Source organism: Stenella coeruleoalba (assembly GCF_951394435.1).
Source record: "Stenella coeruleoalba genome assembly, chromosome: 17".
Taxonomy (NCBI): Eukaryota; Metazoa; Chordata; class Mammalia; order Artiodactyla; family Delphinidae; genus Stenella; species Stenella coeruleoalba.
Genome location: NC_137163.1, coordinates 38,988,000 through 39,014,589, shown reverse-complemented (window position 1 = coordinate 39,014,589; position 26,590 = coordinate 38,988,000). Strand labels below are relative to the sequence as shown.

At 44.1% G+C, this 26,590-nt stretch overlaps 1 protein-coding gene across 2 annotated transcripts in view; it reads left to right on the top strand.

Annotated features, from left to right (window-relative positions):
- The window catches only part of PTDSS1 (phosphatidylserine synthase 1), a 69,100-nt gene that overhangs the window by 27,618 nt on the left and 14,892 nt on the right, over window positions 1-26,590 (top strand). For both annotated transcript variants that reach the window (XM_079901593.1, XM_079901592.1), the window contains 6 exons: window positions 10,069-10,227; window positions 13,512-13,663; window positions 15,871-16,012; window positions 17,940-18,052; window positions 21,312-21,377; window positions 25,296-25,395. In XM_079901593.1, coding sequence (XP_079757719.1) covers window positions 10,069-10,227; window positions 13,512-13,663; window positions 15,871-16,012; window positions 17,940-18,052; window positions 21,312-21,377; window positions 25,296-25,395 — 732 coding nt within the window. The remainder of the gene's footprint in view (window positions 1-10,068; window positions 10,228-13,511; window positions 13,664-15,870; window positions 16,013-17,939; window positions 18,053-21,311; window positions 21,378-25,295; window positions 25,396-26,590) is intronic.

Genomic DNA, 26,590 nt, shown 5'->3' with positions numbered 1-26,590 from the left:
AGAAGTGATCATTCCAGCATAGTTGAGGTTGGTCAGACCCTTCTTGGAATGGTGTTTCCAGATTTTATCTTTATCTTTCATAAAGGACAAGCTAAAGACAAAAATAGGAATGCCAAAAATTATTTAAAAGTGTCAAGGAGAAAAGTCTGTCTTGGAGTTTCTTCCTCTGAGAAAGAGAACGGTACAGGGTGATGTACAGCTTCTAATGATGCTGATGATGACAGTTACAGTGAGGCTGACAGCAGTTGCTGATTGTGGACTGTCTGCTCTGCCAGGTAGTGTGCTGGGTGCTTTATATTACAGTCTATATGTTAATGCCTCCATTTTACCAAGGAGGAAATAGAAGCTTAATATAAGATCCCTCTGGGTCCCAAACCTACATTTCCCCTCAGGCCGGTGCCTCAAGCATATAGTTATTACAATAACAAGTGTTTGACACTCACAGGCATCTTACAATATGGAGATTGGGAGAAGGATATCCCAGATTATATTTCTCCCCGCAAGTTTCCTGGGTTTTTAAGCAAAATTGGACATATTATGAAGTAAACTAACTTCAGGTGGATTTGCTGTTGTGTCTCTCAGTCTTGTTCTCGCAGTCAGTGGGGGGAGGTTGAATCTAATAATACTTTGACATCTACCTTCCTTAGGAATTTGACATCACAGGGACATCCGATTGTCACAATCACAGCCCCCAAAGAGCTGAAACCGGCATTTAAAACTAGTTTTCAGGGATTGGCTAATTCTTTCTTGCCAAACAAAACCCGAAGCTGTTTTCAACTTCTGCAGTTCCAGGTGGTGGTAGACCAGCCTCAGTCTTCATCTCCAATCCCTTATCACTTTTTACTTCCTTAAAGGAATCTTTTACAGTTCTAAGTATCTGTTCATTGATGGCTCTAGAGAAACGCATTCCCTTGTTAGAACCTGTGGTAAGGAGAGCGCCTTTATGCAAGACAGAAGCCTTTAGTTGCCTGGCTGCAGGAGCCCTCTGCCTTCCCCATTCCTTCAGCTGCCACCTATTTCTAATCCTGATACCAGGCTCTAGTCCGTGCCTGGTATCGCACATTGAAATTCAGACTCCCTTTTCCCTTAAAATTAACATTATAACTTGGAGTTGGGGAGGGCAGTCATTGAAATCCTGTTAGAGGCAGTCTTTTCTATAATTGGAAACTTTGCTATGTTCCTAAATATTTATTCTATTCAAAAATATGGGCTTCCCTCGTGGCACAGTGGTTGAGAGTCCACCTGCCGATGCAGGGGACGCGGGTTCATGCCCCGGTCCGGGAAGATCCCACATGCTGCGGAGCGGCTGGGCCTGTGAGCCATGGCCGCTGAGCCTGCGCGTCTGGAGCCTGTGCTCCGCAGCAGGAGAGGCCACGACGGTGAGAGGCCCACGTACCGCAAAAAAAAAAAAAAAAAAGTGTGTTCTAAGCTTCAGACAAGCTTTGTGAGCACATCTGAATTGGAGATTGGGTGGTCTGGAGCAGCAGTCTTCCGTTTAGTAAATAATGACTGAACTTTTTCTACATGCTAGACACTGTGCTGGTGGTAGTGGGGAACAGGGTAGGCCCAATCGCTCCCTCTCCCCTTGGAGCTTAGCCTCTACAAGAAGGCAAATTAAACAAATTATCATTGGCTCTTTTTCTAAGAGAGTTGTCTAAGACAACTCCAATAATTTTTAAAAATTTTATCGACACAGGCCCAATCTTCTTTCATTCCACCCTCCCCCTGCCGCCAACACACACATATCTTGCATTGTTATCAGACATTATATCCATATCTATGGATTTTTTTAAACATAACCACAATGCTGTTTTCAGTCGCTTCAAGGTAACAGTATGCAGCGTTCACATTTCCCCAGTCACCTCGTAAAGTTTTTTTACAGTTGATTTGTACAAATTAGGATCCAGACAAGGTCCCCATATTGCCTTTGTTGCAGCTCTTAATCTGCAGTCCCTCCATACCGTTTTTCAACGTCGAGGTTTGTTTGTCAAAGAAGCCACATTGTTTACTTTATGGAGCTTCTCGAGTCTGGATTTTGTAGCTTGCATTTCCAGGGTGTCATTAACGTATCTCTCTGTCCCCCTGTATTTTCTATAAACGGAAGTTAGATGTAGAGGCTGGATGGGGTCCAGATTCCAGTCCAGTTTCCGTGGCAGGGCTGCTCATATATGGTGCTGTGTATCACACTAAGAGCCACACGGTGTCTAGGTGTCTCTCTTTTATAACGTTAAGCTTGATCGTAGGGTCAGGAGGTCAGCATCAATTGTAAGATGCACCATCAATTACAAGTATGACTTTGGGAAGGGAAAAGGGAAACCTTATATTATATGTGCACCAAACATTGTAATATGTTGAAATATCCACCCAATTCTCAAAATGCTAAATGTGAAAAAGATGTGTCCTAGAATCAAGAAAGCACAATGTGGGGGAGGGGAGGGGTTCCCACGCTCGGAAGGGCCCACTCACGGCGAGGGAATCAGCGCGGACAGGGAGAGACCTTCGGGGGGTTGGGGGATCAGAGGGGAACGCAGCCAGCGGCTCCCCCGCCTGCTTGGCCCCGGGCCTGAAACTCTGCCCTCCAGGGTCGCCTCTGGCCGCAGAGGTCCTGAGCCTAAGCCCTGCCCCCCAGAGCCTCTTCTGGCCTTTTTTTTTTTTTTCTGTTGTGGTCCTGTTTTGTTCTTGTTTCATTCTTATTTTTTCTAATATATGTTTTATTTTTGTAACTTTATTTTATTTTTTATTCTTTGTTATTGTTCTGTTCCTTTTTGTTTGTTGCCCATTTCTTGTTTTTGTTGTGGCACTGTGTGGCTTGCGGGGGGTCGGGCCTGAGCTCCTGTGAGAGAAGCACTGAGTCCAAACCCCTGGACTAACAGAGAACTTCAGGCCCAGAGAATATTACTCGGTGTGAGCTCTCCTGGAGGTCCTCATCGCGGCACCAAAACCCGGCTCCACCCAACTGCCTGCAAACTCCAGTGCTGGATGCCTCAGGCCAAACAACCAGCAAGACAGGATGCAGCCCCACCCATCCAAAAAAATGAGACAACAAAAATATATGTTACAGAAGAAGGAGCAAGGTAAAAACCTACAAGACCAAATAAATGAAGAGGAAATAGGCAATCTACCTGAAAAAGAATTCAGAGTAATGATAGTAAAGATGATCCCAAATCTCGGAAATAGAATGGAGGCACAGATCAAGACAATACAAGAAATGTTTAACAAGGACCTAGAAGAACTAAAGAACAAACAAAAAATGATGAACATAACTGAAATGAAAAATACACTAGAAGGAATCAATAGCAGAATAACTAAGGCAGAAAATATAGCAAATCTGGAGCAAATAAGTGAGCCTGAAGATGGAATGGTGGAAATAACTGTGGAGGAGCAGAAGAAAGAAAAAAGAATGAAAAGAAATGAGGACAATCTCAGAGACACCTGGAACAATGTTAAACGCACCAACATTTGAATTACAGGGACCCCAGAAGAAGAAAAGAAAGAGAAGGGATTTGAGAAAATATTTGAAGAGATTATAATCGAAAACTTCCCTGACATGGGGAAGGAAATAGCCACCCAAGTCCAGGAAGCACAGAGAGTCCCATATAGGATAAACCCAAGGAGAAACATAGCTGAGACACATATTAATCAAACTAACAAAATTTAAATTCAAAGAAAAAATATTAAAAACAGCAAGGGAAATCAACACATAACATCAAGGAAATCCCCAGAAGGTTATCAGCTGACTTTTCAGCAGAAATTCTGCAGGCCAGAGGGAGTGGCAGGATATACTTAAAGTGATGAAAGGGAAAAACCTATAAGCAAGATTACTCTACCCAGCAAGGATCTCATTCAGATTCAACAGAGAAATCAAAAGCTTTACAGACAAGCAAAAGCTAAGAGAATTCAGCACCACCAAACCAGCTCTACAGCAAATGCTAAAGGAACTTCTCTAAGTGGGAAACACAAGAGAAGAAAAGGACCTACAAAAACAAACCCAAAACAATTAAGAAGATGGTCATAGGAACGTACATATCGATAATTACCTTAAACATGAATGGATTAAATGCTGCAACCAAAAGACACAGCCTTGCTGAATGGATACAAAAACAAGACCCATATATATGCTGTCTACAAGAGACCCACTTCAGACCTAGGGACACAAACAGACTGAAAGTGAGGGGATGGAAAAAGATATTCCATGCAAATGGAAATCAAAAGAAAGTTGGAACAGCAATACTCAGATAAAATAGACTTTAAAATAAAGAATGTTACAAGAGACAAGGAAGGACACTACATAATGATCAAAGGATCAATCCAAGAAGAAGATATAACAATTATAAATATGTATGCACCCAACATAGGAACACCTCAATACATAAGGCAACTGCTAACAGCTATAAAAGAGGAAATCGACAGTAACACAATAATAGTGGGGGACTTTAACACCTCACTTACACCAATGGACAGATTATCCAGACAGAAAATAAACAAGGGAATACAAGCTTTAAATTATGCAATAGACCAGATAGACTTAGTTGATATTTACAGGGCATTCCACCTGAAAGCAGCAGAATACACTTTCTTCTCAAGTGCACATGGAACATTCTCCAGGATATATCACATCTTGGATTACAAATCAAGCCTTGGTAAGTTTAAGAAAATTGAAATTGTATCAAGCATCTTTTCCAACCATGATGCTGTGAGACTAGATATCAATTACAGCAAAAAAACTGTAAAAAACGCAAACACATGGAGGCTAAACAATATGCTACTAAATAACCAAGAGATCACTGAAGAAATCAAAGAGGAAATTAAAAAAAACACCTAGAAACAAATGGCAGTGAAAACATGATGACTCAAAACCTATGGGACGCAGCAAAAGCAGTTCTAAGAGGGAAGTTTATAGCAATTTAGTCTCACCTCAAGAAACAAGAAAAACCTCAAACAATCTAACCTTACACCTGAAGCAACTAGAGAAAAAGAACAACAACAAAAAACACCCAAAGTTAGTAGAAGGAAAGAAATCATAAATATCAGATCAGAAATAAATGAAGTAGAAAACAATAGCAAAGATCAATAAAACTAAAAGTTGGTTCTTTGAGAAGATAAACAAAATTGATAAAACTTTAGCCAAACTCATCAAGAAAAGAAGAGACAGGACTTAAATCAGTAAAATTAGAAATGAAAAAGAAGAAATTACAACTGACACCACAGAAATACAAAAGATCATAAGAGACTACTACCAGCAACTATATGCCAATCAAATGGACAACCTGGAAGAAATGGACAAATTCTTAGAAAGGTACAACCTTCCAAAACTGAACCAGGAAAAAATAGAAAATACAAACAGACCAATCCCAAGGAATGAAATTGAAACTATGTTTAAAAATCTTCCAACAAACAAAAGTCCAGGACCAGATGGCTTCACAGGCAAATTCTGTCAAACATTTAGAGAAGAGCTAACACCCATCCTTCTCAAACTCTTCCAAAAATTTGCAGAGGGAGAAACACTCCCAAACTCATTCTACGAGGCCACCATCACCCTGATACCAAAACCAGACAAAGATATCACAAAAAAAGAAAACTACAGGCCAATATCACTGATGAACATCGATGCAAAAATCCTCAACAAAATACTAGCAAACAGAATCCAACAACACATTAAAAGGATCATACACCAGGATCAAGTGGGGTTTATCCCAGGGATGCAAGTGATGCAGCCACTGTGGAGAACAGTATGGAGGCTCCTTAAAAAACTACAAATAGATCTACCATATGGTCCTGCGATCCCACTACTGGGCATATACCCTGAGAAAACCACAATTCAAAAGGACACATGCACCCCAGTGTTTATTGCAGCACTATCTACAATAGCCAGGACATGGGAGCAACCTAAATGTCCAATGGCAGGGGAATGGATAAAGAAGATGTGGTACCTATATATGGAATATTACTCAGCCATAGAAAGGAATGAAATTGGGTCATTTTTAGAGATGTGATTTTTAGAGTCTGTCATACAGAGTGAAGAAAGTCAGAAGGAAAAAAATAAATATCATATATTAACGCATATATGTGGAATCTAGAAAAATGGTACAGATGACCCTATTTGCAGGGCAGGAATAGAGATGCAGATGTAGAAAATAGATGTGTGGACACAGGGGGCCTGAGGCAGTAGGTGGTGGGACGAATTGGGAGATTAGGATTGACACATACACACTACCATTTGGAAAATTGATAGCTGGTGGGAACCTGCTGTGTAGCACAGGGAGCTCAGCTCGGTGCTCTGTGACCACCTGGATGGGTGGGATCGGGTTGGGAGAGTGAGGTCAAGAAGGAGGGGAGGGGGAGGGAGGGAGACGCAACAGGGAAGACATATGGGAACATATGTTTATGTATGACTGATTCACTTTGTTATAAAGCAGAAACTAACACACCATTGTAAAGCAATTATACCCCAATAAAGATGTTAAAAAAAAAAAAGAAGGAGGGGAGGGCTTCCCTGGTGGCACAGTGGTTGAGAGTCCGCCTGCTGATGCAGGGGACATGGGTTCGTGCCCCGGTCCGGGAAGATCCCACATGCCACGGAGCGGCTGGGCCCGTGAGCCATGGCCGCTGGGCCTGCGCGTCCGGAGCCTGTGCTCCGCAACGGGAGAGGCCACAACAGTGAGAGGCCCGCGTACCGCAAAAAAAAAAAAAGAAAGAAAGAGGGGATATATGTATACATATGGCTGATGTACTTCACTGTACAGCAGAAACTAACAACATTGTAAAGCAACTATTCTCCAGTAAAAAAAATAAAACAGCTAAAAAAAATAAGAATGAAAGCATAATGATTTCAGTATACAGTGCAGTGCGATAAAGGAAAAGATATGGGTGCTATTAGAACTTATAAAAGAACCCCAATCTAGTCTGGGAGGTCAGGGAATGCCTCTGTAAGAGCTGATGTCTAAATTGACAACTAAAACATGAGTGGGAATTAGCCAAGCAAAGTGCGAGTAGGGGGCCGAGGCCATTATTCAGGAAGAAGAAACAGCCTGCATGGAAGCCCCAACTTGGGAGCTGGGATCAGTCAAGAGTGAAGGAGAGGAGGAATTAGAGGCAGAGGAGGGCAGTTCCTGAGGCTGGGGAGACATTGGTGAGGAGTTAGGATTACACTGTGAATGTGATAAAAGACCCTGAAGGTTTATAAGCAGAGGAGGTACACGATCTCCTTTGGTGCTTTAGCGGGTCAGTAAACATTACGCCCATCTCCAGTCCAGTGTTGAAACTGGGGAAGAAAGGTGCACAGGATCAGCTGATTTCTTCCTGGTTGAAGCTCAGTGAAGCAGATGGCTTTAGACCTGGGCCACGAGGTTGTGCTAATCCCCCGCCCCGAATTAGGCCTCTGCTCCCCTGTCCCATTGGACAACCACAGGCTTCTTCCCACAAGACAGAGCCTGACTCACAAAACTTCCTCCAAGGTTGAAAGAGCAGATGGGAACCTGTGCTGTCTGTGGGCAAATAATTTCCAAAGAGAGGACCCTAAAGAGGGTGGAGTACATGTGTTCTCAAGGTCACCACCTTCCCCAGGGAGGAAGGAGCGAGAGAGCAGGGCAGGAGGCCCAGAGATCCTTCCACACTGGGAAGGCTGTCTTCCCAGACACAACCCACCCACCCCAAACACACACACACCCAAAATGGTCTGATTTGTGATCTGCAAAATCATTTTGTATGTAGAGAGTCGAGTTAAAATCTGCAGTCTTCAGCTGGACCTGGGCAGTCAGGTGCTTATCAGAGCATCATGTGTACGTTTCATAGTTTTAGGAAGCTACTGCAGGCATCTAAGCAAGAAATAACAGTGGTGGTGAGATAGACGGAGGAAAAAACACTTGGGGAGGTAAAATGAATAGGACTTGGTGTTTGGTTAAGTGTCGGGCAAGCAAGGGAGAGGGTGGAGCCACCCAGGTGAGCGATCCACCAGTTGGGAGGTGGGCAGAATCTGTCCTTACCTACTGCTTACTTCCACCTCCCCAGACTTGGCTTCCCCACCTCTGTGTCCTCATTTCATGCCTTGTCCTCCCGCTTCCAGGGGTTCGTGCCTGCGTGTGCTGCTCCCCGTCTGCATTAGACCACGGTGCCCTGCGTCCCTCCCAGCACCAGGATCTCGGGATCTTCCAGATGTGATTATTGGCAGATTTGTTCATAATAATTATATGCCAGTAGACACACCTGGCTCTTTATGGGTTTCAAAGTGCCTTTACATTTGTTGAACACATAAATATTCTCTTAGAGGGCAGTAGAAAGGCCTCCAAAGTGGTCTTCAACCCATGATTCCCTTAAGAACAGATTTCTGAAGACAGAACTTAGCCCTTTCTTATCTAACCCTAAGCAGCCCACTCTGGAGTAAATAAGAGGATAGGGTGGGTGAGGAATTTGGGGTTGACTGAGCCTTAAGCTCTCCTTAACCTTTAAGCTGTCCTTAACCTAACATGTTACTGCTTTAGCGCAAGGGTGTTTCTCTCTGTCCGTCTGTGATTCGTGGGACAGGCACGTGCTCCAGAGCCTGGAAGGAGAACTTTCATCTCATTGCAGTGCAGTTTGGTCTTTTTAAGGCTTATCTTGACTCACCCCTATTGATTTTTTTCCTCTTTTCTCTAGATTTCCCACTTACACATCATAATACCACATCAGAATGTTTCTCAAAAAAATACAATTTCTAAAAATGTCCTTTGAGCTCTGCAAATTAAAATGGATTAGGTCTGAGAAAGGCTTCAGAAGTCTGATGCGGCAGGTTTCAGAAGAGACAGAGGAGCACCATGGTGCTCTTTTGGCTCCCTCAGAAAGTATTGCTTCTAAAATTTGAAAATATTATACTTTATAGGTATTCCGTCAGCTGGCTGAAATCTTAACTCCTTCCTATCAGATTAATTTGGGGAAAAAAGAATGTGAAATGTAGAGCTTCCTGAGAAATGTTGTCATGTGATAATTACTTCATAATAAACACAGGAGTATAAGGACGTTGACTTAAAATTACTTTAAAATATATTAAAAATGAAAAGGTTAGAAGTGGAACCTAAATTCTTCAAAGCTTTATAATGTTTTAATATTTAAATTATGTAATATTTGCTACAGTTTTGGGTGGAAGAGTAATTCTGTTTTCTTCTAATTTCTGAAGTTGGATGTTTCAGCTTTCCTTCTTTCCTAATAAAAACATTTACGGCTTTGTATTTTCCTCTAACTTCTGCTTAACTGCATCTCATCATTTTGAGGTGTAATGTTTTCATTGTCATTTAATACTGAATATATTTTAAATTCCTATTATGATTTCTTTTTTACTCCATATTTAGAGATGCGTTTTAAAATTTCTGAACCTATTGGGTTTCTAGTTATTCTTTATTTTTTGGGATTCTATTTATGTTTTTGTTCATGGCTTTAACACAGTTGCCCTATGAGCAAGTGACATGGGCTATATGATACCACTACTTTTTTAAAAATAAATTTATTTATTTATTTATCTTTTTTTTTACAATTTTTGGCTGCGTTGGGTCTTCGTTGCTGCATACGGGCTTTCTCTAGTTGCGGCAAGTGGGGGCTACTCTTCGTTGCAGTGGCTTCTCTTGTTGCGGAGCACGGGCTCGAGGCACACGGGCTCAGTAGTTGTGGCATGCAGGCTCAGTAGTTGTGGCTCGCAGACTCAGTAGTTATGGTGCATAGGCTTAGTTGCTCCGCGGCATGTAGGATCTTCCCAGACCAGGGCTCGAACCCGTGTCCTGTGCATTGGCAGGTGGATTCTTAACCACTAAGCCACCAGGGAAGTCCCAATACCACTTCTTTAAGATGGGTTAAGCCTTTGTAAAATGGTTTTGCTTCCCACTTTAACCAAGCTTTTGCAATTCAGAGCAAAGCAATTCTGGTGTATAAACTCTAATACTTGTCCATTTTTCCTCAAGCATCTTCAGTTACCAAAACTTTTTATTGGGTAGGACATATATTAATTATCAAGATCATATCAGTTCTTTTCATTTTATTGTCCAAATCCTGGAAGCAAGTTGATTTCTAGAGTATTACTAATTCTTTCCTTATTATTTTAAACAGGAGTATGCTGTGAACTGCCATGTTATCACCTGGGAGAGGATTATCAGCCATTTTGATATATTTGCCTTTGGACATTTCTGGGGCTGGGCTATGAAGGCCTTGCTGATCCGTAGTTATGGCCTCTGCTGGACAATCAGTATTACCTGGGAGCTGACTGAGGTAAGAAGGGGGTGTGGGCTGCTATCTAGGTGCTACAGTGTGGGCAGTTTATATGCAGGAAGAAGATAGTCCATCAGCTAAGAGTCAAGTAATCCATTCTGCAGCTCCTGTGGTACAAAACTGTTTAAATCCCCAAGGGATATTTTATACCTTTGTCAAACAAACAGAGAAACTCCTTGTCAACTTAAGGTCTGCTCTGTCTCACAAGTCTTAAAGAGAAACAAATGGAATCAAGCTAGAGAATGAAGTTAAAATCCTAAGCAAGATAATTGAGTGGCAATGAGGACATCTGCTAAGAAGCTAATAGGTAGTTTACCCACTAACTAGTTTCCAGTTAAATAGAATTGTGGTGTTTGGGAATTATGAGGCCATCCAGGACATTGTGTCACTTAAAAATGGATTCCCAGTGTAGCTCAAATATCACGGTCATCAAAAGTTTGTCTCATTCAATGAATGAAAGAGATATATTCTTGAAAAACTATTACCGAAATGATATTTTGGGAACTAGTTCATTTATTGTTCAGTTATTATGTTATTCTTAAGCATTCCCGGGGACAGAATTTGGCCGTGTGCACAGTTATTTCTTCATGCCTGTCGTTGTCCTCACCCTAACCTTTAGCAAAGCATACCAGTTAGATATTCGCTTCTATTAGTGTTCCTCTCATGGCCCCGAGGCTAGAAGCCCGAGTTCAGGGTGTGGGCAGGGTTGGTTCCTTGAGAACCTGTCCCAAGCCTCTCTTAGGCCTCTGCTCATGGTTTGCTGGTCATCTTTGGTGTTCCTTGGCTTGTAGATCACCACAGTCTCCGCCTCCATCTTCACGTGGCCTTCTCCCTGCATGCGTTCACATGGCATTCTTTTCATAAGGACACCAGTCATGTTGGATTAGGGGCCAACCTCCTCCAGTACGACCCCTTCTCAACTATTACATCTGCAGTGACTGCATTTGCAAATAAGCTCACATTATAAGGTCCTAGAGCTTAGGACTTCCAACGTATGGATTTTTGAGGGGGAACGATTCAACCCATAACAGTGCCCAGCACTGCCCGTACATCATCCTGAATCTTCACCATAACCCAGAAGGGCAGTATGTATTCCCAGTGTACCGATGGGAACCAGAGCTCAGAGCCAGGAGTGGATCCAGGGTAGCTTGACGGGGAACGCGGCCCGTGCTCCTGCCCTCGTACCAGGGGCTCCCTCTAACTTGCAGGCATCTTCAGGACCTCACCGCCATGAGACCTGTGCAGGGCACTTGGCCTTCCTCAGCCTCCCTTTCTTCCTCCCCTGCCCCCCCACCCCCACCCACTGGGCCTCTTGCGCCTCCCTTTTCCTGGTGGCTCTTTTCTCAACACCTCTCCAGTTCATCCCTCTGCTGCGCTCTCCCCTCTCATCTGAATTTCCCATCTCCTCCCTGCACACTATCTTTTGCCAAAGTGAACCTTTCACCCCTCAGCCCGATCACCTCCTTCTATTGAAAACTCTTCCCTGTTGGTCCGTTGCTCTTAAGACAAAATCCAGGTGGCTTCTGAACCAGCCTCTGAGGCCTGGTGTTCGCTGGCCCAGCCCACCTCCCCAGCCTCCTTGAACCCTCTCACCTGCCCTCTGCTCCAGCCAGCTTTGCATTCTTCACTTCAAAGATGCTGTGTCCTTTCCTCCCACGGAGCCTGCCTCTGAGTTCCTCCCTCTCTGCCCTGCTCCCTGCACTGGCTGGGCTCATGTTTGTACACCTGGAAATAGAGCACCTGGCTCTTCTCCTCTGAAACACTCAGCATAGGTTAAATACTTGATAGATGTTTTCTTTTCTGCTAAACGTTATGCCTCAAGAGGACAGGGCCCGTGTCTGCCCAGTCCCAGACCCCAGCACTCTGCCTCACACATACAGGCACACGCTCCCGAATCTCCAGGGAGTGAACAAATGTGGCTCCTTCCAGGTCTCCGACTCCGCTCTGCCTGGGCTGTCTCACCCCCGAATCCGGTACTTTCCAGAAAGGCTCCTCGGGCGGACGTACGTCCTCCACATCCCCTAACCAGTATTATTTCAGCACGTCTGTCGTTGGCTTCTGCAGAAGTTTCTCTCTGCCCCATGTGAGTTAATGCTCCATGTCACGGCTTGGACCTGGGAATGCAGTCCCGGGTGGTACGTGGACCGCTGGGGGCCAGCACACAGCCCCTCGCTGTCACATGCGGCAGCTGTTCAGTATCTCCTCGGAAGCAGGCACATCAGGAAGTCAAACTCCTCGTACAATATTTGTATTCTTTTACAATCTATGTGACGCTTTCATGAATAGTTTTAACTTGTAGCATTTATTATATTACTTCAGAGGTTTATAATCATGGGGTTGCCCCTTTCCAGAGAACTGTCAGGCGTTGTCTTTGTAATTTCAGACCTCCTTAAAGCGGGCCTTCCCACAGCACCCCATGCTGCTTGATACAGCCGACGGGTCCTTTGTTTTGGACAAAACTATTTCCGTAAAAGACTTCTGTTCCACCCTTGATCTCACTGCGCCCTTTTTCTGGAATGTCCTCACCTTCATCTCCATCTCTTGAAATCACTCATTCCTGTCCTTAATGATCCCACTCCGCCCTGTCTTCCTTCCAGAAGTCTACCGCCATTGCCGTCTATCCAAATGAATCTCTCAGTGTCCCAATTTATGTCACCATGGTAACACTTGCCACAGCATACCTGATTTTGTGTTCTGAATAAGCGTCTGGCCTCTGCCCTTAAGATCAAGAACCTTGATCCATTTTATCTCACCACCTTGTACATCGTAGGCACTTAATAAAAGATTATCGCTGCAAATCAATTAGTGTGGGATTTCCTATTAAGCTAATTTACCACTTACTGTTTTTCCGAGATATCTATAGACCGTTTCTAAAATACACAGCTTAAATTCTCAAGCTGCTAATTTTGAGGATTCTGCCAGTGCTCTGTAGACAGTTAGGAACACTTTGCTCTCTTCCCTCTTCTGGGTCCGTGTCATGTTGTCATTAGCCAAGGTAATTTACTGGTAGTATTGTTCAAGATGGGTTATCATTTCTTTAAAGCCCTGTGTCCAAAAAAAGAGGAGCTGTTTGGATTAGCAGTATTTGCGAACCATCCACAAAATAAACAAGAATCTGATTACAGACCTTGGTTGTTTTTTTTTTTTAATACATCAGGAAAACCTAAAACGTCAACAAGTTTTGCTAAGAGAATGTACTATTAAAAGGAAAGTTACCTTTCTGCGTGGTACCCCAGGTTTGTTTTTTTCACGTTTGTTTTTTCATCATCGCTTGTGTTTCTCAGCTTTTCTTCATGCATCTTCTGCCCAATTTTGCCGAGTGCTGGTGGGACCAAGTCATCCTGGACATCCTGCTGTGCAACGGTGGTGGAATCTGGCTGGGCATGGTCGTCTGCAGGTTTTTAGAGATGAGGACTTACCACTGGGCAAGCTTCAAGTGAGTCATCTTCCTCCGGGCCCTGAGTCACGGTTTCTCACAATGTAGATATAACTGCCTCAGTAGCACGCAACATGAGTACGTTCTCTGATGATAGGACTAAATTATGCATTAGTAACTGGAACTCAAAAATGATTATAAGCCCAGTTTCAGGCATTGATCCAGAAAATGCTAAATCATTTTCGAGTTTCTCAAATCCATCCCCTCCTTTTTATCCATATGCCTCAGCCTGAATTCACACTCCCATGGCTGGATTGATTAGTCCCTTGTCCCCAGGTTAACCCCTCTAAGCCTTCTGCCACCACTGCTTGAATGATCTTAGGAACATCACATCCATCATGTCATTTCCCTGTGGTGGCTTCTCATGGGCCTTAGGACAAAGTCCATAGGCTTGGCAATTATAAGTCACTTATTTATTCTGTCTCAAATTTATTTTGTTATGTGGTGTAAGGGGGAGATTTCACAGCGTTATTGTGTTTGATGAACCGGTTTTCCCCGTCCCTTTCATGAATAATCCTTTCTTTGGCCACTGACTTGAAAGGACACTTTTTAATATATTTCATACAGTATATACTGTAACAAAATCTGTCGCAGTGCTGGGTGTTGCTCCAAGCAAGCTTCATACGCAGTATCTCATTTGAGCGTTACATCAATGCTAGGGATAGACGCTGCCATTCTCTTCACTTTAGGGTTGAAGGTACTGAGGCTTCAGTGTAGTAATTTGCCTAAGGATACCCAGCAAGCAAGCATAGAGTCTGAAATTACATCAGGCCGTCTGGGTCCTTAAACACTCCATAATGCTTCCCTATTTTCATACATTTATGCTTCAAATTCAACTTGAGAATCATCCTGTCAAGTTCCAAGATGTAAGCGCAACTAATGAACAAAAAAGTCCTGTTGGTCTTAAGTTACATTAAACATATGAATGTATATAGATCAGGTTGGATTAACCTTTTCACTGCATTAAGTATTCCAGTTCTCCATCACGCTGTATCTCTGTTTATTCCCATCTTCCTCTACCTCTTTCCGTGAAGTTTCACCATTTTTTTTTTTTTTTTTTTTTTGTGGTACGCGGGCCTCCCACTGCTGTGGCGTCTCCCGTTGCGGAGCACAGGCTCCGGACGCGCAGGCTCAGCAGCCATGGCTCACGGGCCCAGCCGCTCCGCGGCATGTGGGATCCTCCCGGACCGGGGCACGAACCCGCGTCCCCTGCATCGGCAGGCAGACTCTCAACCACTGCGCTACCAGGGAAGCCCTCACCATTTTTTATATACAGGTTCTTCATCATTCTTGTTTATTTTTGGATAGTCTCTGTTTCTTTGTTGCCCTTTTGCCTCAAATCTTCTTGCTGGGAGATTTTCTCACTGCATGCTTGTTGATGGGTGGGTGAGTGAGTGAAGGAACAAACCTGGTTTCCTTCTACTCCCCCTTCCCAACCCCCTCCTCCCTCCCCAAGAACAAAAGGCCTGGCCTGTTTATCCTTATGCCGTCAGCACTTTAAAACGGTGTCTACGACCTAAAGGTCCTCGCTATACATCTCTGTTGAATTTAAAAAATCTTTACCATTTATTAAATCGTATGACCTTGGATTTCGGCTCTCCTGGTCTAGCACAAGAGGACCAGAATCTACCCCCAACTCTGAGGTTTACAGAGAGCCGGAGTCAGCCATTCCCTTTCTCGGAGCCCCAATGTTGTCATTTGTGAAACGTGGGACTATTTGTTTCTATAACAGGAATATGAAATTGAGTGATTTCTAGGATTGAAACCAAGAAAGGTTAAAAATCACTGTCACTCCAAACTGTTCACTTAATTGAGGAAGCTATAGGGTGAGGAAATGCTGTGGGTCCCCTCACACGTGGAGCTTGTTCTCTGTTTTATCAGGGCGCCCTGGGGGCGGGGGCATGGGTGGGAGTGGTGTCCTTCCTGGCCTAGTTCCAGGTGGCTGTCTGTAATGTACCTCAGCTTCTTTTGTCACCAGTTCACAAACTGTGGCCTGTGCTGGCGTGGCCAGTCCACTGGTGCTCCCCACCTGGCGTGCTGCTCTCAGCGCATCACCTGTGAATAGAGGCCGCTGTTGGAGAGATGTTCAAATAGAAAGGAATCTTTGGTTGTAAAATAGTCAATGCATTTTTCACAGTTTTTTGGTTTTTTGTTTCTTCCCCCTCCTCTCTCTCTGGATTTTCACCGGAGCTGTTTTCTTCTCACAGGGACATCCACACCACCACCGGGAAAATCAAAAGAGCCGTGCTCCAGTTCACTCCTGCTAGCTGGACCTATGTTCGGTGGTTTGACCCCAAATCTTCATTTCAGAGAGTGGCTGGAATATACCTTTTCATGATCATCTGGCAGGTATCTCTTCAAATGCTCAAAAGTAGGGGAAAACAAAATAAAAACCATCCAGGAATTTAGGGTTCATGCTAGTTGACATTACTTATCAGCTCGTTGCTTTAGAAGATGTAATATTCTGCAGCTGACATATAGAATTAAAGTGATGCTGTCACGCCTAAGGTCTTGCTTCATCGTGAAGACGTTTTAAAATATGGCTCTTTGAATTACAAATTGGAAACAGATTAAAATTCCCTGTAAAAACCTTGTGCTCAGCATCTATCACCCAGTGAGTTAGGCGTTGGATGACCTGCTCGAATGATCGTTTTCAGGACCACAGCAACAAACGTAAGGCTTTTTCTTACAGTCCAAATTCAGTATTTGAGTTTTAAAATTGTGCCTCAGCTGTTAACCACTTTGGGTAATTTGTAGAACGCTAAATACAGAAGCCCTCTGCTACCTGTGGGGACTGGAGCCCTTTGGGGACCTGGGCCCTCCAGAGTGGTGTCGGCGGTGGAGAGAGGCTCTCACTCCAAGCGGACTGAAGCGATTCAGACAGCCAGGGGTCTTGGAAAGGGATTACCCAACGACGCTGTTTTCCAGAGGCAGCCTTTTTTTATTGTCCCTCCTGTCCCAGGTTAATTGTTTCACAACTTTGGGAGACTAGCTGAGGGAAACCAGCTTTCACCGGAAGGGTCTTTCAGAATCATCAGACATGTTTTGAACACATATGCACAAAATACTCCCAACATAAGGAGAAAATGGGCATGTGTCACTTTAAAGATAGACTGTCCTTGTCCACAGAGGGAGGGAGAAGAATAATGCCCATGTCAAGAAATGGAGTTTATGGCTACAGAAGTGTTCGTGAATAGTTGTATAGTCACCATGGTTTGGGGAAGCCAGTGTGTAGGTAAATGGGGTGTGATTAAGTTTTACCTTATGGGGCAATGCCAGGGAAGGCAGAGGTTTTCTTTTATTACGAGGACCTAGGAGGAATTTGGATTTGCCCAGGAGAGAGAGCGGGATATGCTCCTAGAACGGCAGAATTCCACTGGGCCCACTTTCCCCCTGATGATGAGCGCGGTGCAGTGATCAGCTTTCCTTATGTGGTGATGAGTGAACCGTTTTTATTTTATATCCTTAAACTCAGCACTGTGGGGAAAGGCACACATTTTATGTCACTGAAATGAACCTGCTGGTCCACGTGATGTGCTCTTAAAGCAGTGACCTTTCCTAATCTCTGCCCCTTGCTTAATCTGGAGGGGAAATGCAGTGGCCTCTGGGCGTTGAGCACAGATTTCCCGGTGGGCATCTCTTTTGTGCTGCCAGGACTGGTCATGGGATGAGCGGTACTGGGCGCTACCCTCAGGGAGCAGTCCCACTGCCAGGTGAAGCCTGGACCAACCCCACACCCACTTTTAAGAGCTGCCTTCGGTTGAGGATCTGCTCGGTCCCTGGCACGAGCTGACCGAGTCCACAGTCATCTCTCAGTCACGCACACGCGCCTCAAGCTTCTTTTGGTTATTGAAGAGCCTACTTTCCTGCTGTCAGACTTCTCAACCTGGCCTAATTTCTGCCGGGCTGCGGAGGTGTTCCACGGTACAGATTCGTTGTCATCCTTTCGCTCTTAAAGCATCTCTCTCCCGACTGTCCCAGCAGCTCACACACGTGAGCCAGGTGACAGTCACGTGAATCTGGAAACACAACAGATGGCTGATGCCCCCTGTGCCCCTCTCAACACCCAGCACCTACCCTGGACCCCTACTTGGTTGGTGCCTGTGTTGTACTGGTTGTTACCGGGCTTAAGCAGCAACCCTTAGAGACCCGGTATGTCTTCTGGAAATGCTTTGAACATACCAGTTATTTTTAGCTGTAGAACGTCCATTGAAGGAATAGATGTTCATGACTTAGCATGAAGCACCAGGTTGACTCTCGCCTCCTTCTTTTGCAGCTGACTGAGTTGAATACCTTCTTCCTGAAACATATCTTTGTGTTCCAAGCCAGTCATCCGTTAAGTTGGTGTAGAATTCTCTTTATTGGCGGCATCACGGCTCCCACAGTGAGGTAATTCTGTGTTAGCATGACCGTCAATTGAGCATGATTACCTGCTTTGTATTCTCCTATGTAGCATAAAGGAAGTCACATAAGCTAGCAGATTTTCCGTGAAAATGTCATTCTGAAGAATTATACATCCAGGGGGAAAAAAAAAGACTTACACATCCAGAATATGAAGAAAACGTTTTGCTTCTCAGACCTCAGTAACATGAAGACCAGCACTGCACCATTATTTTCAAACCCCTTTAACGATCTTCACTGCTGTCCTTTTCTCCCCCGTAGCATCCTACTTAAAACAAAACGAGTAACAGAAATGCTAAGGTTTTCTTCCTGAGATTATTGAAAACTAACAAACGTTTTTATGGTGGATTGAAGTAATAAATTATGTTATTTTTAGAATGAGACTTTATTAGTTCTTTTAGAGCCAATTAAGTTAATTTCCTTTTAAAAATGTCCTTCCTGGGCTTCCCTGGTGGCGCAGTGGTTGAGAGTCTGCCTGCCGATGCAGGGGACAGGGGTTTGTGCCCCGGTCCGGGAAGATCCCACATGCCACGGAGCGGCTGGGCCCGTGAGCCATGGCCGCTGGGCCTGCGCGTCCGGAGCCTGTGCTCCGCAACGGGAGAGGCCCCAGCAGTGAGAGGCCCGCGTACCGCAAAAAAAAAAAAAAAAAATGTCCTTCCTGTGGTCCTCCAGGACAACAGGGACAAGGATGGGTGTCCATGCCTTCCTTCCCCTGGATTCATGACTCATGTAGGGCCTTAGAGATGAGGCGGTGTTCAGGGACTGTCCCCGACGTGGACTGATTCCAGTGGACTTCAAAGCAAAACACTTTCATTTGTTTCATTGTTCCTATTTGGAAATGGCATTGGGGTTTTGTTTTGTTTTGTTGGGTTTTTGGGGTTTTTTTTTTTGTTTTTTTATGGTACGCGGGCCTCTCACTGTTGTGGCCTCTCCCGCTGCGGAGCACAGGCTCCGGACGCGCAGGCTCAGCGGCCATGGCTCTCGTGCCCAGGCTCTCTACGGCACGTGGGATCTTCCCAGACCGGGACACGAACCCATGTCCCCTGCATCGGCAGGCGGACTCTCAACCACTGCGCCACCAGGGAAGCCCGGCATTGGGGTTTTATATCTAGTGTGGAGGACCGGCATTGATCAGTAGAAACACCCAAGATCTCTGCACAGCTGATATAAATACAAACCAAGCAGATAAAAGAGTTTGCTCTTCAGAAGCTGTAGGATAACTTAATTCATTATTTGTAATGTACTTGTGAACTACACAAGTAGAAGGTCTCACTTGCCAGGGAGAGTGGGTGTTTTCCTTGGTCAGACATAGCCCTCACCCCCAGCTAGCACCTTTTCTTGTCCTCATTCGTTATTACAAATATATTTATTTTATATATATATATATATATATATATATATATATATATATATATATATATATATATATATAAAAACAGGAAAGTAACAGCTGGTAAACCGCAGCCTTTTGCCACTTTATAGACCAGTGGTCCGTCGAAGTAGTTATCTCATGCATGCAATTTTCCTTTGGTGGGTTGGAGCCTCCCTACTGTATTTAAAATTTGATTTAATTTGAGACTGCCAGTTATTTTCAGGAAAGATTAGCAGCAGTTTCTTCATAAAATTACGAGCAATCAACAAAGTCAATAAGTGGGGAAAGAAATGTCTTATAAAACAGAACAGCAAATCACATGCGATTCATCATGAAAATTTCAATATTGTTAAACATTTCACAACAAAAACTAGAGATTTAGACCAGAGACTAAAAATCCAGTGTTCAGACTTTTCGAGAGCTCCTTAAAATTTTTGCCAAACCCTACGGGTTTCCACACAATTCTTTTTTGTTTAAAACTTAGCCACTTTCTGTGTTCCTACACCACTTGAGGCTATTCATATGTAAGGAGATGGTTTGACAAGCTTCTTGGAAAGACGGAAGTACTCTGATGGGTTTTAGGTCCCAATTAGCGAATGCCAGGCCCTAAAAGGGAGAGAAAGCTCATAGGCTTCAGTATAAATCATACATACATACCAGATCTCCTTTTTAGACTTTCACATGACTCTGCTTTGAGAAGATATTTGAGTGAACATTCTTTTAATCTAATAATATAATGTGCAGTGTAGGACATGGACACCATGAGTAAAGCAGCTGAACTAGCAAAAGCAAATTAGGTAATGAAAATGTGAAGTCAGAGGAAAACCTGAATTCTTTATAGTTACAATCCTTCACTTTGGGGTACAGAGGCGATAGTTTGTGGATGAGCTTTAGGCATCCGTGAACCCCCCAAAGTTTAATGCAAAATTCTGTGTGCATGTTTTATGTGCCTTTATCATAGCTTTCATCAAACCCTCAAAGGAGTCTGTGACCCACGTCCACCAGAAGATGATGAGTTAAGTTTCAGGGGCAGTAATGAGACTCTAAGCCTCCACTGTCCCACAGGCAGCCTCTCCCACGTGTGGCTACTGGGCACTGGGAGTGCGGCCAGTCACCCTGAAATGTGCTGTACGTATAGAGTACACACTGGACCTTGAAGGCTTAGTGCAAACACAATATAAAATGCTTCTTTATAATGTTTTCAATACATTGGATTATATATAAATTAATTATTAAAATGAATTTCATCTGTTCCTTTTTACTTTTTTAACACGGTTATTAGAAAACTCTAAATTGCATTTGAGGCTCATACTGTATTTCTATTGCATGGTTGCTGCACTGAGCCTCTCACCTCCATGTCATCACCTCTTTTCTGATCATGTCAGTAACATTCAGTTATTGGCCTCAGTGACAGTGAGGTGCAGCTACAGTCCCATTCCAGTTTCTGAGAGCCACAAATGTATATATTTATTGCCTGGTTACGATCAGCAACCTTTATCCTGGAAAGAGCCAGAGGAGACAGTGACCATGCAGGAGACCTTCTGGAATCACCTCCGTGGAGGGAGACTGAGGCATCCACCTGGGGTGGCTTTGGCTCAGGGCTGTGGGAGTCTGTGTCTGAATCAAGACTGCCTTTGCCAATAATCTGGCTCCAATAACCATCCCCCTCCAACGCAATCCAAATTCTTAGCCTCTTACAGGAAGGTTTCAACAGGCACTGGCTTCCTATTCCCTTAAATAGAACTAGACCAGGCAGCCCAAGTATGTGGAACAAGGCAGACATTTTTTATACTCACGCTGTCAAAGTGATTTAATTCTGTATTGACTTGCTGGTCTTCCAGAAGCTCTCAGTGAATTCCACCTTTGTTCTTTCAGACAGTACTATGCTTACCTCACCGACACACAGTGCAAGCGTGTGGGAACACAGTGCTGGGTGTTTGGGTGAGTAATCTTTTTATCGTGGACATATAAAACCACTTTAGCCTCTGAATTTCTTGGGTTATTTCTTAACCCTACATTAAGTGCCTTTCAGTGCAGTTTTGTTTTTGTGTGTCTTTCATTTTTAACATTCCTTTTCTGATTTAAATTTAGAGGAGTTAATTGGCAAGTTACACAAAGAGGGTGTAGAAACTGTTTTTTAAAAAAATATTAGGAAATCAAAAGATAATTCCCATGTAGAACTTGAAGACCTTGTTTCTTGAAATAAATCAGAAAATGAGTTATATGAATTCCCTGTGAAATTGATGGTGAGTTTGGGACAACATATCGTGATGGGCTTAACCACATTTTACGTTACTTTCACACCAGAAAGACCCCACAAAGCGACTGCTTGCTGTCTACCAGGGTCTAATTTTATTATCCCAAAGAAAACTAACACATGGTGACAATTTATTGTCTCATTACAGATACAAATGCTGTATCTGAATTTACAACTATTTAAATGATTTGAAAGAAAGCAAGGGTTACCCAGTTTAACCCCCAATATTAAATGGGAGATACTCTTCAGTGTCTCAAATAAGTGCTTCTTCTGCTTCAATACCATCAACATCTCACCATGCCATTTAGCAACTGAAGTTCCAGAGACATCCAGCACACCTGTAGGTGAAGTTCAGTCCCTCAGGGAGCTTACATTCAGGACCTAACCTAGGTTCTAAATGGAGTGTGACAGCATAAAGAAAATCTGATGAAAACCCTAACAGATTTTTAAACAGAGTCACTTTTTTTCCCTGTATTACATGCGTATTGAAACATCATCCAAAGACATCAACTATTTAGAGATACTTGCTGCTTACGTTGCATTGTCATTCGTTCCAAGTGTGTGTGTGTGTGTGTGTGTGTGTGTGTGTGTGTGTCTGGAGCTCTCACTCCAGATTCTGGGGAGTTAGTGAAGTTTGATCTAGGCAAGTTTCCCACCGCCTTCTTTCCAAAAGACAAAGGGCCGTTGTCACTGTTTCTCATAAATTCTGTGATGTAAGCTGATTTTCCTACCCAAAGTAGCTTAAAGGGTGATAGGATGGACTCAATTTCCATCCTATGGATAGGATGGATTTCCACTGATTACTGATCTGGCGGGAGAGAGAATTCACACATCTACCAGGTTTCTAATATACTTCTGTCACAGGAAGGAGGAAGGTGGGCTGCCTTCCCACTGTCTTGTCCGAGGACTGGGGCTCTTTCCTGCACTTCCTTCTTTCACCACATGCCTCTTCTTTCCACGGGCATTTTTCTCTTCACGTTTACAAGTCCTTGCCAGCGTCTTACTCTACGGAGCGTGGGTATATTTTCCACAGAACTCTCTACTTACCTGTTGAGGAAAAGGAGACGGCAGATCAGAGGGAGAGGCAGTGTTACAACAAAGTTTTTTTTCTGATCAGGCGGTCTGAAACTATAATCACCGTGGAGGGAGAAATGGCCGAGAGGAGCAAGGGCAGAGAATGGTGGCAAACGCCACTCCAGAAAACTGCGCCTTGCTGAAAAGTGGTAAAAGAAAGTAAAACGCAAATGATCTGAGATGCAGAGGTCAGTTGGCTAATTTAGGATGCTTTATTATAGAGACTCGAGTCCTCCCAGAATGGTGACATCAAGGTTAGTGAACCTTGAGAACTAGTGGGCCATGCTGAAAACGAGCAAGTCCCTCTTCATAAATCAAGCAGGGCAGACCTGCCTGGCGCGTGAACTGGGGCAGGAGCTGCCTCTGGGCGGTCAGCACGGTCAGCCCGTGACGGTGAAACAGGAGGCGCGGCCTCCAGTCTCTTCTCTTCTTCGTTACGAAGTCAACTGAGTGGGTCCTGAACGGCATTTTCTGAAAATCAAATAGAGTCGGAAGATGTCAGAGCAAGGGGCCGGTAGTTTTGTGTGACTTTTGTTTCAGTCGTTGTGTGTGTGTGTGTGTGTGTGTGTGTGTCTGTGTCTGTGTGTGTGTGTGTGTGTGTGTGTCTGTGTGTGTGTGCGTGTGTCTGTGTACTGGGCCACAGTGAAAAATAGGCTTCCTGCCATGGGTCTCAGATCACAGAAGTTGGAGAAACAGGTCTAGTCTGCTGGTCACCAAGCTCTTGAAAGCTGCCTCAGTCAGCTTGAATACCCAGAAACCTCTCACAGTAAGCTCTGGGTGTTCTGTCTGGTTAAGGGCAGGTAGGCACACTTCTTCTTAACATTTTCTGATGCAGTCCTGCATCCCAGCAAGGCGTCCCAGCAAGAGGTCGCACATGCTCTGTGTGTCCGCCGGCAGGCGCCCTTGCCCTCGCTGCTTCCCTGACAGCCTGGACTTCAGTGTGACAGTCGACCTCAGCCCTGCTCTCCAACGTGCCAGCCTTTGTTGTGGCGGGGAGCTGGGGAGGAAGAGGGGGTACTCTGTAAAGATTCAGGCGACCACTCCTAACCTTGTTTCACTGGGACTGTGGGCCAAGACAGCTCCAGATTCTTTAGAGGCGTGTCCAGGAGACTTTCTGCTTTGCACAGGTGCCTCTGACTCTGGGCATTCCGTTGTTTAGAGCCGTCCATCCATTTGACCGTGGCAGTGACCTCTGTCTGCCAGTAGGGAGGGGACCGGGGGCCTTCTGGGCCTCTTCCTGCCTTTTTAGAGATTATCTGTGCAGCAAGACCAGTCCCTCCAGATTCCGTCGTGATCGAGGCACACCTAAGGTGGCCTTATCTGAAATCGCTGTTCCTGGGCAGTCTTTGGGGTCACGTGACCGGCTATGTTACCCTCACCTCATCCGTTCTTACCTTCAAGCTCTGAACCTTAATAAAGGTCTGATTTTAATATTCATAGATGAAGTTGTATTATACAAGGTTAGCTTTTTTCTCTAATGTTTTAATTAAAGAGGAAAACATGGAAGTTATTTTTTCCATCGTTTTTGGATTTAGCAAAATTGCTTACAGATGCGGAGGATAAAGGGTTTTTATCATCAGCAGAACTGGAGCATATTAAATCTGGAAATTCTAAGATGGCTGGGAGGGAATGTGATTGCTGCCTTCAAGTTACTGAAAGACTCTCCTGGAAGGCTCACACTCCCCTGTATGACTGCAGAGGGCAGAATTAGGACCAGGGGTGGAGGGAGGCAGGTGCCAGCCTGAGACAAAGAACGGCTTCCCAACAGCTAAAGAAACTGAGCAGCAGAGGCAGCTGCCCACAGAGGTAGTAGGTTCCCTGGCCCTGCAAGGGCTCCAGCCAAGGGGGTGACTGTCCACCCATTGTGATAAGCTCCGACTTAGATGATACCAGGCAGCCTCCAGCTATGAAGACGTACGAGTTGAGATTGTAGTCTGTGAGGAAGGAAGATGTAAAGAATATTTGACTATTTCTGGGGAGGGATAGAGGGATGAAGAGGCAGAGCACAGAGGGTTTTCAGGGCAGTGAAACCATTCGGTATGACCCTCTAATGGTGGACACATGTCATTATACATCTGTCCAAACCCATAGAATGTACATCACCAAGCGTGAACTCTGACATAACCTATGAACTTTGGGTGATGTGTCAATGCAGGTTCATCACTTGTGACACATGTTGACAGTGGGGGCAGCTGTGCATGTGTCGGGGCAGATGGTATAGGGACTCTGTACCTTCCTCTCAAGTTCGCTATGAACCTAAAACTGCTCTGAAAAAAACAGTCTGCAGAAAAGAAGAGAGGAGTAACAGTACAATAAACTTTTAATTAAATCTAAATATGTATGTATATATAATAATATATATTATTCCTGAAGAAAGCACAGTGTCATTTTGTAGGGGACCTGCTTCCAGTGTTTGGGGCAGAAATCTTATGACCACTTGAACTTTTTGATGGAATTATGCATATTTCTGGTAATGCATAAGCTCTGATAAGATGAATTCGTATTTAACCTCTTGTTCTGTCTAACAGGGTCATTGGTTTCCTGGAAGCTATTGTCTGCATAAAATTTGGACAAGATCTCTTCTCTAAGACCCAAATCCTCTATGTTGTGCTTTGGCTTCTTTGTGTGGTAAGTCATTACTTTTTTACCCAAAAGTGTTAGTTAAAGTCCCCATGGTGTCTTCTAAAACAAAACAAAACAAAACACTCTTGTGTACCAAGGTTCCTTAGAAATTTATAGACGGGACATTCTACTGTAGTAATGCAAGATTGGCCACTAGTCTGAAGTTCAAGAATAAATACATAGGACCACATGGCACCTACAATTGGTCACCTTTGCAGGTTCTGGTCAAATGCCCTCAGCAGGTGCATCATACTCTCATTTATTTCGCTTATGAGAATTCATCTACACTTGCTGAAAATGTCAGGCCTGCCATGAGGTGACAAGGATAGTTACAGTGCCCCGTAACATATGTATTACTGTCCAAGGGTTTATGTACAAAATGACAGACTGTTGTTTATAGGCCAAGTGAGGTGTCTTTGGAGGTAATCAGACCATACAGTTTCTTCCCCGCCGGCCGACTTTATAAGCCTGTGAAGGATGTGTTTTCCTCTCAGAAGGGAAGAGCCCTGGGGGCCCCCAGCTCCGTTGTCCTGGGACATTTCCCTCCTCTTTCAAATGAAGCAGGATCTTGCCTAGCTTAAAATTCTGTCCTTGCACTTCTTAATTTGTTTTGTTACTTTGGGGAAAAGTCTTATTTTACATTTAAGATTCTTCCCTTTTACTTACTTGGTCCAGAAAATTAACTCGGATTTTTTTTTTTTTTAATGATCATAGAAAATTTCAAACATATGTGGAAGTAGATAGGGGGTCGCTCACCCCTCATGCACCCATCATCCAGTTTCAACACTTGTCAACCCATGGGCAGTCTTATGTCCTTATATTCCATACTCACTATCCCCAACCCTGGGTTACTTTGAAGCAGACCCACTTTACTATTTCAGGACGTATCTCTAAAGAAGATAAGAATGCTTTTTGGTTGGTGCAACCACCATACCATTATCACGCCTGAAAAAGAATTAATTCCTTCATACTGTCAAATAGCTAATCAACGTTCACATTTCTAATGTTTCCTTACATTTTGTATTTTTTAGCAGTTTATTTGAATCAACATCCACTGATTGCAGTTGGTTGGCATGCCTTTTAATAAAAGGTCTCTTTGGGGGCTTCCCTGGTGGCGCAGTGTTGAGAGTCCGCCTGCTGATGCAGGGGACACGGGTTCGTGCCCCGGTCCGGGAAGATCCCACATGCCACGGAGCGGCTG